This window comes from Crotalus tigris, unplaced genomic scaffold (assembly GCF_016545835.1).
Source record: "Crotalus tigris isolate CLP2741 ecotype Arizona unplaced genomic scaffold, ASM1654583v1 scf7180000017800.2534000, whole genome shotgun sequence".
In the NCBI taxonomy this organism is placed as follows: Eukaryota; Metazoa; Chordata; class Lepidosauria; order Squamata; family Viperidae; genus Crotalus; species Crotalus tigris.
This window is the reverse complement of record NW_024096645.1, coordinates 1,449,873-1,463,695: the sequence shown is the minus strand read 5'-3', so window position 1 is coordinate 1,463,695 and position 13,823 is coordinate 1,449,873. Positions and strand designations below refer to the sequence as shown.

Sequence of the window (13,823 nt, the reverse complement as noted above, 5' to 3'; positions counted from 1 at the left end):
TGAATACAAAGCCAGTTAGTTGATGCTGTAGTCACTTGCCAAAAGGCTTTGAAGAAAACTTCTTCTATATTTGAACAGCATTTGTTATTTATGATTGTTGTTTTGTTTTCTCTAGGCCTGGCAAACCCAACGGACACTTTCACTGTATTCTATGGCGAGAAATGCCCATGGTGTAAGTAAGATCTGAAATGTTGTACTTCCTCTCATTTATTTTCTTTTTAATCTGCATCATCCTAAAACAAGGATCTCCAAACTTGGTAACTTTAAGACATGTGGACTTCAACTCCCAGAATTCCTCAACCAGCATGGCTGGCTGAGGAAATCTGGAGTCCACATATTTTAAACTTGTCAAGTTTGGAGACCTCTGTTCTAAGATCTATATTGAAAACCACCTGCCATATCTCTGTCAGAGATAATGCATGAATTCTTTTGAACAGTTTCTGGAGTTTTGTCAGTTTTATATATATATATATTCTTAGTTGCAACTGCATTTCTTTGCCACATTGGTTTTCACTAAGTAGAACTGTAGTCCCAGTTACATCACTGGATTGATGTAGAATTTTAGACCTCCCCTGATGCCTGTTATTTTATAGTTTGGAATTTCACTAAAGGCATTCTGAAACTTTTTGATATTTTATAGTATATACCTGCAATTTAATTTAATACAAATGTTAAAAATTGATTCTCTGAAAACTCAAAAATACTGCAGTTGATGTTGGCAATTAAATGTAGTTATTAGCCTTTACCTGTGTATCTGCAAATTATAAATATATGTCATATGTATAATGTGTGTATGTGTGTGTGTGTGTGTGGTGTGTATATATTTATTGTTTTTATTATTGTGTTTATTATATTCTATTTTATTATAAAAGAGGATATATGCATTATCTTTTCCCCCAAATATTATTTATAAATTGCAAGAAAATATGTAAAATGTAAACATATTTTTAAAAAGCAACAAAAAGAACATACACAATTAACAAGACAAACTTAAACAGAGAAAAAGGATTAATAGAAACAAAAGAAATAAAAAATGCTGGTTTCTCTTCAAAAGATACATGCATTATGGTTACATCTACAGATAGAAGTTGAGTTTTATGGATCATTTGTTGCCACTTTCAATGTGAAGAAGCAAGCCTCTTCTTTTAGAAAAGCTGTTCACTTCTTTGAAACAATAGTTTATCTGTTAAGTATAGCCCTGTGCTTCAGTGTACTGTTACTTCTTTGGAATATGGCATACTTTCAAGTGGAAGAGAAAGATATGTTGTGTGTATGTATATGTATGTATGCATGTATGTATCTCTAGCATCATAGCGGAGGCTGTGTTGCAGCAGTTGGAACACATAGCGGTGGCCCAGTGTTGTCCTAAATTCTGGGCTCGCTATGTGGATGACACGTTTGTCATCATTAAGAGGAGCCAAAAAGCTGGCTTTGTGGACACACTTAATTCAGTGTGTGTGGACTTGCAGTTTACGGAAGAAGAACACCAGGGTAAATTGGCATTTCTTGATGTCTTGGTTCATCGCCAACCTAATAGAACCCTGAGGACCAAGGTCTACTGCAAGCCCACACACACTGATAGAATTTTACACCATGATAGTAACCATCCGGTGTCCCACAAGGCCAGCTATATCAGAACACTCTTCAAGAGGGTAGACTCCCACTGCAACACGGTTAGAGCTAGGATGGATGAAAGGAAGCACCTTTTTAAGGTGTGCAGGCACAATGGCTATCCCATGAAATTTATCAGGCACCATAGTCTACCCCTTAGACTTCTGTTAGGTCTCAAACAGAGAAGCCAACACCACAGACAACCCGTGTCACCCTCCCTTATATTAGTAACATCTCAGAGGCCACGGCTAGGTTATTGGCACCCTACAACGTGAGGGTGGCACATAACCCCAACCAGACGTTAATATATAAATATATATATATTTATTTTCTGAGGTTTTCGTGGGTGTTTGTATGTAGGTTTTTGGTTATTCAGGTTTTCTCCCGCGTAAAATTGGAAGTGTCTTGGCGACGTTTTGACGAAGTCCCATTCGTCATCTTCAGGCTGGTGTTTTCAGCCTGAAAATATTGCTCCTCAAAGCACGAAGCTGAAAACACCAGCTTGAAGATGACGAATGGGACTTCATCGAAACGTCGCCAAGACACTTCCAATTTTACGCGGGAGAAAACCCAAATAACCAAAGACCTACATATATATATATATGTATGTATGCAGGTCTTGGCGTATTCGGGTCTTTTCCTGTGTAAGATTGAGAGTATCTTGGCGATGTTTCGATGAGGTCCCACTCGTCATCTTCAGGCTGGGGGACCTCGTCGAAACGTTGCCAAGATACTCTCAATCTTACACGGGAAAAGACCCGAATACACCAAGACCTGCACACCTGTACCTGTGAAAATTTACGAGATATATATATATATATATATATATATATATATATATATATATATATATATATGTAGGTCTTTGGTTGTTCGGGTTTTCTCCTGCGTAAAATTGGAAGTGTCTTGGCGACAAAAAACAAACCCAAAGCCACACTGATGACGAGGCACGACCACAAACCAGAAGCCAGACCACAGCTGCATCATTAGCCACTTTAAACCCCTCCAATCCATACATAAAGCAAACTGACACCCTCCATGAAGAAGAAGCACGACCACGAACGCGAAGCCAAAAAATAAGAAGGCAGCCCAAAATCTCAAACCCCTCTGCAACTCAGACTAACCTGAGCACAACCAAACAGAACACTCCCCCATCCAATCAGAGCACAGCCAAGCCCCTAACCATTCAGAACACACCTCCACCCAATCAGAAGACAGCCAAGCTCCCACCCAATCAGTTCATACCCCCACTGGCAGTTAAAAGGAAGAAACAGCTAAGACCACACATTGCTGCTCGAGACACGAAGCTGAAAGCACCAGTCTGAAGATGACGAATGGGACTTCGTCGAAACGTCGCCAAGACACTTCCAATTTTACGTGGGAGATATATATATATTTCAATAAAAAAGGAAACGATCACCAGGAAATAAAACACCAAGGTTTTAATAAATAAAATCAAGCTTTCGATGGCTAGCACTTGCCATCATCGTCAGGATACAAGCTAGCTAGTGAGGAAACCTGCTTATAAGCATAGCCACACCTAAACTCTACGCATGGACCTTGTAACCTCTCTTTCTCTCTCTCTCTCTCTCTCTCTCTCTCTCTCTCTCTCTATATATATATATATATATATATATATATATATATAGAGAGAGAGAGAGAGAGAGAGAGAGAGAGAGAGACTTTCTCTCTCTCTCTATATATATATATATAGAGAGAGACTTTACTCAAAATGTGTAAAATTTGGGATCTAGCTTGAAATAATCTCTCTCTTTTTCTCTCTCTCAAATTTATATACAAATTAATGGCAATCATGTCAAATATCTGCTGTATCTTAGGAATTGTACACTGTATAAATGCACCAGGAGCCATATGCTGTATAAATGCACATTGACATTTGAATTACTGTTGATAAAAGATTCTAGAACAATTTTTTGAGTTTGTCAGAGCTACAGAGGGACAGAATAACTTAACTAAAGATAACTGGTCTACACTTGTATTTTACAGGAAGATACATTGAGGAAAACTGATTAACCCAAAGTTAGCTATGCAAATTATTTAATTTTTTTCTCACTATTAAAAGTATCCAACCTTACGCAGAACTACCAGGAGACTGATGTACTTTTTAACTGCACCTGTTCTACATTTAAGTTGATACCCTTTTGCAGTGCTTTTTTTCTAAAAAAAAAAAAAAAGGTGCCGGAATTCACACACGTCATACAACCTGCCTTGCCTCCCCTACAAGGTTCCATCCAAAAAAGGTGCCGGAACTCCGTTCTGGGCGTTCTATGAGAAAAAAAGCCCTGCCCTTTTGGCTGAATTATTTTGTTGGCTATGGTAGTTAAACTATGTAATTGTTTGTCTTGCTTGGCTTTACTTTATTTTTACGTTTACATTTTTGGTCTTTCTTGAAATGACCTCAGGGATTAAAGTGAAAGTACAAGGGAATCCGGGACATGGATCCAGATTCATTGAGAATACAGCTGCTGAAAAGATGGTAAAAGACCGTTTTCCATAATATACAGGGCTAAGGAAGAGTGGGAGGTAAAAACTGCTTATTAGTATCAACGTGTATAAATAAAAAAATCAAATCAGACACTTTATATGAACTGGCTTTAGTGCTGGCTATAATGTGCAGTTTAGAGCAGGATTATCAAATTGCAGTGCTCATATTTCATTAGGCCGTCACAGTTGATTATGAAATTCAGCCAGGAATCCCTTATGGTCAAAAGTTATGAAAGTTATAGCCCATCAGTTTCTAGAGAGAGAGGATTCTGAATTTTGGTTTACAAAGATTTTTTCCCATTTTATCATAATTTCCTAAAAAGAGATATAATCCCACTTTGCCCAGAAGCTGATATTTCAGGCAGTCCTATAGAAGCACTGGCAGTGGGGTGAATGCTTATCATTACACTTACTTTTGATTTTCCTGTTCACAGCACAGAGTGATCACTTCTTTCCTAGAATTCAGAGAACATGAAAAACAAAGGTAAGAAATAAAAATAGGTGAAGCCTATCAAAGATAGGGAAAGTCAATGCCTGACCTTCATGACCGAGTAACTGCATTTACCCATTCTGTGTTTTTTACAATAAGTACAATAAAAGAAGAGGATTTTGTCACCTCAAAAACATATGATTATGGCATGGCTTTCATAGACAGTATCTTAGTACATGAAATATATGTAAGGTGATCTAGCACTACCCTCCCAATCTTTTATTACAAATACATTGCTATCACAAGGGTCCACTGGAACCTTCAGCTGTGATATGGAAAACAATACAGCTTTTTCTTTCTATAACTGGACTAAAAGATATAGATGACATATATCTCTCATTACCCTTTGATTCTCTAAAACGGATCTGGGAGTTTTCATTTTAATGATAAGAGGTTGAATAATAAATTTCAAACCCCAGCTCTGCCATAATTCTACTAAGATGAGATTTATAAAATAATTTCACAAAACCTATTCTTGCTTTCATATATAATGCTGTATATAGTGATGCACTTTGCATAATTCCTAAGGATTTCTGATAAGGGATGCTTTGTAAATCCAGAATGGCATTATATTCACAAAGGACATTTAGTTTTGAAAATTATCTGTGTGATAACATTTGTTACTATGTAGTTGGATATTATACTGTCTACCATTTGTCATATATTAAGAGCTAATCCTCAGAAATATGGCTGGGTCCACTTGAAAGAGCCATCCTCATAATTTTCAGTTGACAACACTAGTAATATGTTTGGTCTGAGATTAAAATAACCATTTTAATAAAGGCAGGGATGCTTTACTGTGCTGGCATCTGTACTGTCCAGTGATAGAGGTTGTGTTTTGTATGCATGTTTTTAAGATAATGTGTAAATTATAGAATCAGGTATCTTCTGCACTCCAGTTTTTGTAGGGCAGTGATTCCTATCAGGGACTTAGCAATGAACTGATTTGAAAATGTCAAAGAAACGGTGTATAATTTTTTTTTTGTTCTTTCTTGCAGATTGAAAACAGGAGAGCATCTCACATTAGGAGATGTAACATCTGTGAACCTGACCATGTTGAATGGAGGCGTATCATTCAATGTGGTCCCCTCTGAGCTCTCTGTTGCCTTTGACATCCGGATCCCTCCCACAGTGGACCTAAAGGTGCAGAGAAGGAGAAGGTTACCAGTTTTCATCCCATAAAGATTTGCCTTGAATACCTCATCATAACTGGCCAGAGAATATATTAGCTCTTCCCACCCGTGCTAGAAACAGCAACTGTGGCTATTTATTTATTATAAAATGAATGTACAGTAGTTATTTGCAGGTAGTTATGGGCACATCTTGTTATGCCCATGTAGTACCACTATTCGATGAACTACACTGGCTCCCAGTAGGCTTTTGGGTGCAATTCAAGATGCTGGTTCTTATTTTTAAAGCCTTACATGGCATTGGACTGGATTATTTAAGGAAATTCCTTCTCCTAAGAATATCAGTCTGCCTCACATTCTCTCACAGGGAGGGCATGTTCCAGGTTCCTTCTTTTATATCTTGTCATCTTCAGGACCTAGGAAGGGTGCCACTTTTTGTGTTTGGCCCTATTCTCTGGAAGTATCTCTCCCTCCCCCCCCCCCATGTACGACAGGCCCCAACTTTTTCTCACCTTTAAGAAAGCCGTTAAGACCCGGCTCTTCCCTCAGGCATTCGGTGCTAGTTGTATGGGAGTTACCCTGTGGTAGTTTTGTTGTGTGCCTGTCACCATTTTACATACATACATACATACGTACATACATATATACATACATACATAGTTTATATATAGTTTATATTTATATTTATTGTTATATATGGTTTTCTTGGCTTGTTTTTCCTCTTTTTTTGTTTTTTTTTTGTTATTTTTATGCTGTACACCACCTATTGTTTGAAATGAGTGATCTTATAAATCTTAAACAAACTATTTCCTGATGGGTTTTTGTTTTTGTTTTTGCAAAACTTGTTAAACTGTCCTATAAAATATTGTTAGTTTGTTTAAAAATCTTGCAGCGTTTGTAGCTGTTAATATGGAAGCTTTTAATAACTTTTCTTGATGTTTGAAATAATTGGAGAGCTTAATTCCTTTGCTTGTAGATTACTTTCAAAAGTCCCAAATTCTGGTAGCCTTGAGGGGCTTTCATGTTTTATGTCTGTTTAATGAAAGATCAACTGTGTTTTGCAACACATTCCCCCAAAAGCTGCCCTGGAGAGAAATGTCAGGTATCTATCAAAAGCCATACAGACCTTTGATCAAGATGTAGCTTTGAAGCTACACTATTTGATGGTTCCTTACCTGTGAGGGAAAAATATCCTTAAGTCAGCCAGGAATGAGTGCAGAGAATTGTTGAACAGAATAATAAGATAATGAAAAATAGAGTGTCTGGCTAAGCATTGCTCAGAACAAAGCACCTTCTCATATCACATACTGATTTGTCTTTGCTTTGCAGGAATTTGAGGAACAGCTCACATCATGGTGCAAAACAGCTGGAGAAGGTGTTACATATGAGTTCCAGCAGGTAACTGAGAAATGAGGGTTCATTCCAACTACTTTTCCTTTAGTTCTAGAAGCAAAGCTCTAAACTGCTTTGGGCTTATAGCCTTCCGAGGTACTGCCATTGTCTTTTTCTACCTTTCCTTGGGCCTTTATCTCAACAGGGCTGTCTTTCTAGGGTGCCCTGTGCTCCACAGTCTCTTTTAGTCCTACTGCTGCTTCTGCCAAGCTTTTGCCAGACATTCCTGGGTTTTGAGAATCCTACAAGTTTCACCTTCTACCTTTTCCCTTGGGCTAGAAATACATGGATCAGACAGTTACCTCCACAGAGGAATCTGATCCCTGGTGGAAGGCATTCAGTGACACCTGCAAAGACATGTGAGTATGTTATTACATTTGCATTTTCTCATTTTTCTTTTTCCTTAGTCATGTTGGGATAGGAGCAAGTTCACCTGCTAGATAGGAGCAAACTATATTTATATTTGGTGGAGAAGTTGCTGTTGACTGCATTTAGAAAAAGGTTGGCATGTATACCAGGATACCCCCTAGTATAGACCAGCTATTCCCAGACTGCCTGGATTGCTAAAAGTTGGGAAAAGCAGGAAACTCCATCTTCTCAACTACTCCCATCCCAGAAGCTTGTTGATTTCCTTTTTCCGTTGATAAATTCTACCGTTGGATAGCTTGAAACTTTTGAAGCTGCAAAAAGACCAAATTAAATAGCAACCATCACACGGAGGGCTTCTCTGTCGTTGTGTCTCTGTCTCTTCAGGAATATTAAGCTGAAGTGTGAGATCTTCCCTGCTGCCACTGATAGCCGCTACATCAGAGCAGTGAGTATAGATGTCTTTCTTACAGGCACCTGACCAGTGAAGTGCTTATCTTCTACTCAATTGCTCTGGCCTTGCTTTCTGACAGTTGCTTCTCCTTCCAATACATTTCAGACAGGTTGCCCTGCAATTGGCTTTTCTCCCATGAACTACACACCTGTGCTGCTTCATGACCACAATGAATTCCTGAATGAGCAGATCTTCCTTCATGGGATTGAGATCTATACTCGCCTCATCCCGGCACTGGCCAGTGTCCCTCCTCTGCAAGCAGAAGCCTGAGGTCCTAGCAGATGGCAGTGATTTGGGGTGATTTGGTAATGGTGGTGATGGGGAGTGGGGAGAAAAACCAAAGAAACTGAGAAAGGACACTGTGATATTGTGACTGAGGGATTATGATGCCTGATGATGTGTGTTTTGCCAAGAGGAAGTAGAATTCCAGCACCCCTGGATATTACACAAGAGACAAAGAAAACTGGCAGCATTAGTTAATGAAACCACATATAAATTAGGGTCTTATTGATATCAATGACTTTTTCTCTGCTGTATACTAATGAACATAGAGATCCTTCTTACAATTCCAGATGGAAAACCATATCTTTTTTTATCTAGTAACATTTTCTCCATTTGGGGATAAAAGGATAGTCTTCATATCTTCTGAATTAGCAAATTCTAAGGCTTAGTTTCTCACTACTGAAACACAGTTGAACAGGAAAAGGATACTGTCATATTAACTGTCCTCCGGGTACTACTGTATCATTTTGCTATGTGGTTGGTTTTTTTTTTTTTAAGAAAAAGAATTCATTCACATTGGCAAACCTAAGGAAAAAATAAAATGGAGATGAAGGGCCTGAAATCTTGAGAAGTTGGGGTCAGGTGAGAGTGCTATTTAGGCTGCTGGGATTGACATGGAGTTATTTTTTTTTCCTTTTTTTCTTTTACTTTCTCTGACCTGCCTAATACTACTACGGAAGATCATCTCAGTTCTTATATAGAATTCTAGCAAGGAGAAAATTTCCCCAACGGTGCTATAATACTGAGCATTTTTTAAAGTTTCCCTATTCATAAAGGAGAATCAAGTATGACACTTAACCTTTGCCCCATATGAGTTCTTTCAAAGAAAAAAATGTTTTTGAAAGTAAATGAAAGGGATTTTGCAATAGCAATAGCACTTAAACTTATATACCACTTCCCAGTGCTTTATACCCTCTCTAAGTGGTTTACAGAGTCAGCATATTGCCCCCCAGCAATCTGGGTTCTCATTTTATCAATCTCAAAAGGATGGAAGGGTGAGCCAGTGAGAATTGAACTTGCAATATTGCATTCTAACCACTCTAGCATCATGGGTCTTTTTATTAAATAACGTTTAACTATAGAGAGAGACCCAGGTCTTGAAGGAGGAGTTAAAAACTAATACAACCTACTTAGGAACTTTTCTCCCTACTCTACTACCTCATCCCACAGGAAGATGGGGATGTCCCTGAATTTTCACTCCTTGATGATTCACTAGCGGTACAGCGGACTGCCTTAATTATCTAATGAACCTGTATTTCAGCTAATTATAAATGAATGCTATTTGGATTCTTTGAATGCCAAACTTCTAAGGGTGAAATGGAGATGATCTCACCAATAGCATGGATGATTTTTCTCCCAAGAATACCTTGGGGATGGCACTATATCAGAATAGTGCATCCTTTCCTTTGAGGCATTCTTTTACAAATTGTAACTGGAATTCTGCTGAAATATTAAAGATACTCAGCATAGAGATGTATGGTTTAAGGAGACATTTTCAGCCAAATTTCCTTGAATAAGATGCCAATCTCTAAATAATTTGTTAACACACACCTGCTTCTTGAACGTTAGCTATGTTTCTCCCACTAACAGCATTTGCAAAAAGCAAACCATCCAACGAAAGGGCTATTTTGCCCAGTCTTATACAAGATATTTGATTGAGACTGGAAAGTGAGAGAAGTTCTCCAGATATCATATTGACATGTTTTATCTCAGGTTCTCTTCATCCAACTTGTCACTTGTAACAAAACCTGAATTTCTTCCAGAAGGATTATTTTTCACACACTGCTTTATTGCAAGATCATCCCAATGTATATACACTGCCAGGTACACTTTCTCTTTTTCATATTGGATAAGATCTGTTAGAAATTCTGCTCAAATTTTCTGGTGTCATAGAGCAACACATACTTAGAGAATATGGAAATTTCCCCCCTTTATTAGTAGTCTATTAACTACACAGTAGGTGATTTTTAATACAAAACTGAAGCACAGATAACAACTCTGTGATTTGTCTATTATGTATGCAATAATAATCTGTGAAATTTACTGTGAAAATATAAATGTTGTGTAAAGTTTTGTGATCCAAAATATTCAGGTGTCAAAATGGGGCTAAATCAGGATTCTTTTAAAAGCCTAGGGCAAAAAGGCTAACTCATGCATTTTTACAGTTCTGTATAGTTTGGTACAATCTTACTTGGTAGAAAATCCTGATGTGCTCTTTTGTCTTTTGGCAAACATCCACTGAATTGTTGCATATATGATTGTGGAGATTTTAGATGAACATTTCTCCTTTGGGAAAATGACACTTCCACATAAGTCTATAGTATCAAAATTGTGTTTAGAATTGGTTCTTTGTTTCTTCTGTTTGCCATGTTCCAGGATGAATTCCTTTTCTAAGTTAAGTTTGGCTGAAAACAGAAATAACAGAACTATATGTGGTTATTAGATTGATAACTCATAACTGTATACTTGGAACATGAAGAAAAACCTGCTTATGGGCTTCCAAGAGGCTTTCAGTGCTCTTTGATCTAATACAACCTATGGGAGAGGGGGGGACAGCATCTTGTCTAACATAAATTTAAGTTGCCATTGCCCACATGAACAAAATGGTTCATGCCATGGATTATAGCAATGTTTTTTCAAAGCTGGCAACTTTTAAGATGTTCCCCATGTTAAAAATTTTTTGGCAAGACTTCAAAAGTGGTTTGCTATTACTGGCTTTCAAGGGCCAAAAGAGAATGATCTGTCCAACTGGCTTTGGGCCTAAGGCGTAACTAGAACGTCCACCTGTCTCCTGATACTAGTCTGGTGCCTTAACCACTATAACAAACTGGCTTTCGTATACCTCATTCACAGCACAGAAAGACTGTTTTTCCTCAGGTAGAAACCTACAACACATATAGCTTTCAGCATGATATAACTATTCCTAGTTTCTATAAATGTTGAGAAAACCAGCTATATAAACTTGTATGTCAGAAATATAAGAGCAGCCAGCATTATCATTTCACTCTGTCTTTTTCCTCAGCAGACTATGAATGGCCATATATGAGAGTTTAAAAGGAACTCTTGGTCTTTCTTAAATCATGTGTTCTTTGCTGTCCTTCCTATCTAAATATAGATATAAATTTATTCCATCTTGGAAATGTTTTTTTTTCAGTTTATACAGAGGTGATTTTAAGAAAAAAATATAATTAATGAAAACTTACTCAAATTTTAAAGTTAGATTTGTGTGCTAACTTGGGAGATGTGGTAACACTTGACTGACCTTAGTGGAGTTCTGAAGCCAAAAAGTAGGGCTGGACCTGGCTGGCATTTTTTTTTAATTAAAAGTTTTACAAATTTAATACAATATAACCCAAACCCCTCCCCCCTTCCCCCCCCTCACTTCCCAGAGCTGATTACAGGGTAACAAATAAACAATCATAATCTAACTAACATTACCCGCCTGTACTATCAATCAAACCATAACATACTTTAACTCCTTTTCAAAACAAATATTAACAAATTAAAAACATAAATAATAATATAATTAAACCATAACACTAAAATAATATAAATTCAATCATATTAAACTATTAATAATAACCTAAAATCTACTCATAAGCAAGATAATACTTTTCAGTCTCATATTTCTTTTGAATATAATCAATCCATCTTCTCCAAACCGAAATGTATTTTTCTTGTGTATGGTCCTTCAAATAAGTGGAAATTTTCGCCATTTCTGCTAAGTTAGACACCTTAAGTATCCATTCTTCCATAGTAGGCAAAGAATTTTTCTTCCAATATTGCCCCACCAATAATCTTGCAGCTATTATAAGATTCAACATCAAATTAATTTCTTTGACATCAAAATCAACCATAATGCCCAACAAAAATAGTTGCGGAGTAAACTTTATCTTTTTCTTAAAAATCTTTTGAATATTCCATCAAATCTTAATCCAAAAAGCTTTTATATCTCCACTAGTCCACCAAATATGAAAATAGGTTGCATCTAAGCTTCCACATCTCCAACATTTGGGTTGTAAATTAGGATACATGCGGGACAACTTTGGGGGATCCAAATGCCATCTATAAAACATTTTATAAAAATTTTCTCTTAAATTTTGCGCTTGGGTAAAATTTACATTTCTAACCCAAATTGTCTCCCACGTATCCAATAAAATCGGTTCTTGAATATTTTGAGCCCATTTAACCATACAATCTTTAACTAACTCCGTTTCAGAATCTAGTTCTATTAAAATATTATAAATTCTCTTTATTTGGGCTGGAGTTTGATCTTTAATCTGTTTGATAGGAGCTTAATGAGGAATTCTAGGCCTGTAGACTTGTCTGGGAACTCAAACCCATCTCCCCCAAAAAGGATGTGGCAAACCATTTACAAAACTAACGTGCCTATAGGTAGTCCTTAACTGATATCCCTAATTGGGACTGGAACATCTGTTGCTAAGCAATGCATTTGTTAAGTGAATTGGTCCCAATTTTATTACCTTTTTGCTGGGGTCAAGTCATAACACAGTTGTTATGTGAACCTGGCTTCCCCATTGACTTTGCATTATAGAAGCCCCCTAGGAAGGTCACAGTCATGTAACCGTGGGATGCTGCGATGGTCATAAGTGTGAGGACGGATTGAAGACACTTTTTCAGCACCATTTTTACTTCAAATGGGTGTTAAACAAATGTTCATAAGTGGAAGTGTACCTGTATACCAGTAATTAGAGCTTCTCTCAGCTTTTTCATTTTTATTCCGAACAGCAATTGCTTGGAACTATTTTCCACTAGATGGCGAACTGCACCTAAAAATCCTCCAGTATGGAATAATTCAACATATGGAACAATGATCAAATATTGGTTAATACTGTTGATTTTGCTCATATTTGTTGGGAGTGGGATGCAATAATGCATATATGGATATAACACAGGGAAATAATTAAAAATGATTGCTTTATAAAAGGAGAAGATGCACAAATATTAAAATTATTTTTGCAACAACAGAATAGCATGATAAACAATAGTCTAAAAGTTAAATTATGTGCCATGAAGCAAAATGAGTCTTCCATTCTCAGTTCATAGGCCAACTTTATCAGAGGGCATAGAGGGGTGATGATTTCAAACATAGTAGCCCAATGTGTGAACTTTGCTAGCTGAAGGACAGTGATTAAGGGCAAGTGATAATATTTTCTTTTGCAATTACTCAAGTGATTACTTCATAGAATAAACATTAATACACTGTTACATGTACACCACAAACTCTGCAAGAGCCAACAAACTTTTACAAAAGAATTTTCCTTTAGTCAGGGATTTGGCTCCTACATTATTGCACTAAGACATAACATATGACTTAACGTATCGTGTGAACCTGGACAGAAGTGGTCATACAGGTAGCATAAAATGATTTTCTGAATTAGTTATAAAAAAACAGATGTAAATGACTAATTGTACAGCAGAAAGCCATCTCAAGCTGTCTGTTTTGGATGTCTTTAAAGAAGGAACACAATGTTATTTATGGTTATCTTTTACTGGGGAGAGTAGGAAGTTGTGTGAATGTTCCGTCTTGGGTTCAAATACTATCATTAGCCATAAATGTTATGCAACTCTG

At 37.1% G+C, this 13,823-nt stretch overlaps 1 protein-coding gene across 2 annotated transcripts in view; it reads left to right on the top strand.

Annotated features, from left to right (window-relative positions):
* Positions 1–11,356, top strand: part of ACY1 (aminoacylase 1) — a 32,289-nt gene extending 20,933 nt beyond the window's left edge. For both annotated transcript variants that reach the window (XM_039342610.1, XM_039342611.1), the window contains exons 8-15: positions 116–172; positions 4,035–4,108; positions 4,551–4,600; positions 5,605–5,749; positions 7,066–7,134; positions 7,408–7,487; positions 7,882–7,942; positions 8,054–11,356. In XM_039342610.1, the coding sequence (XP_039198544.1) occupies positions 116–172; positions 4,035–4,108; positions 4,551–4,600; positions 5,605–5,749; positions 7,066–7,134; positions 7,408–7,487; positions 7,882–7,942; positions 8,054–8,218 (701 nt within the window). In that variant the 3' untranslated portion in view covers positions 8,219–11,356. The remainder of the gene's footprint in view (positions 1–115; positions 173–4,034; positions 4,109–4,550; positions 4,601–5,604; positions 5,750–7,065; positions 7,135–7,407; positions 7,488–7,881; positions 7,943–8,053) is intronic.
* Positions 11,357–13,823: the final 2,467 nt, after the last annotated feature.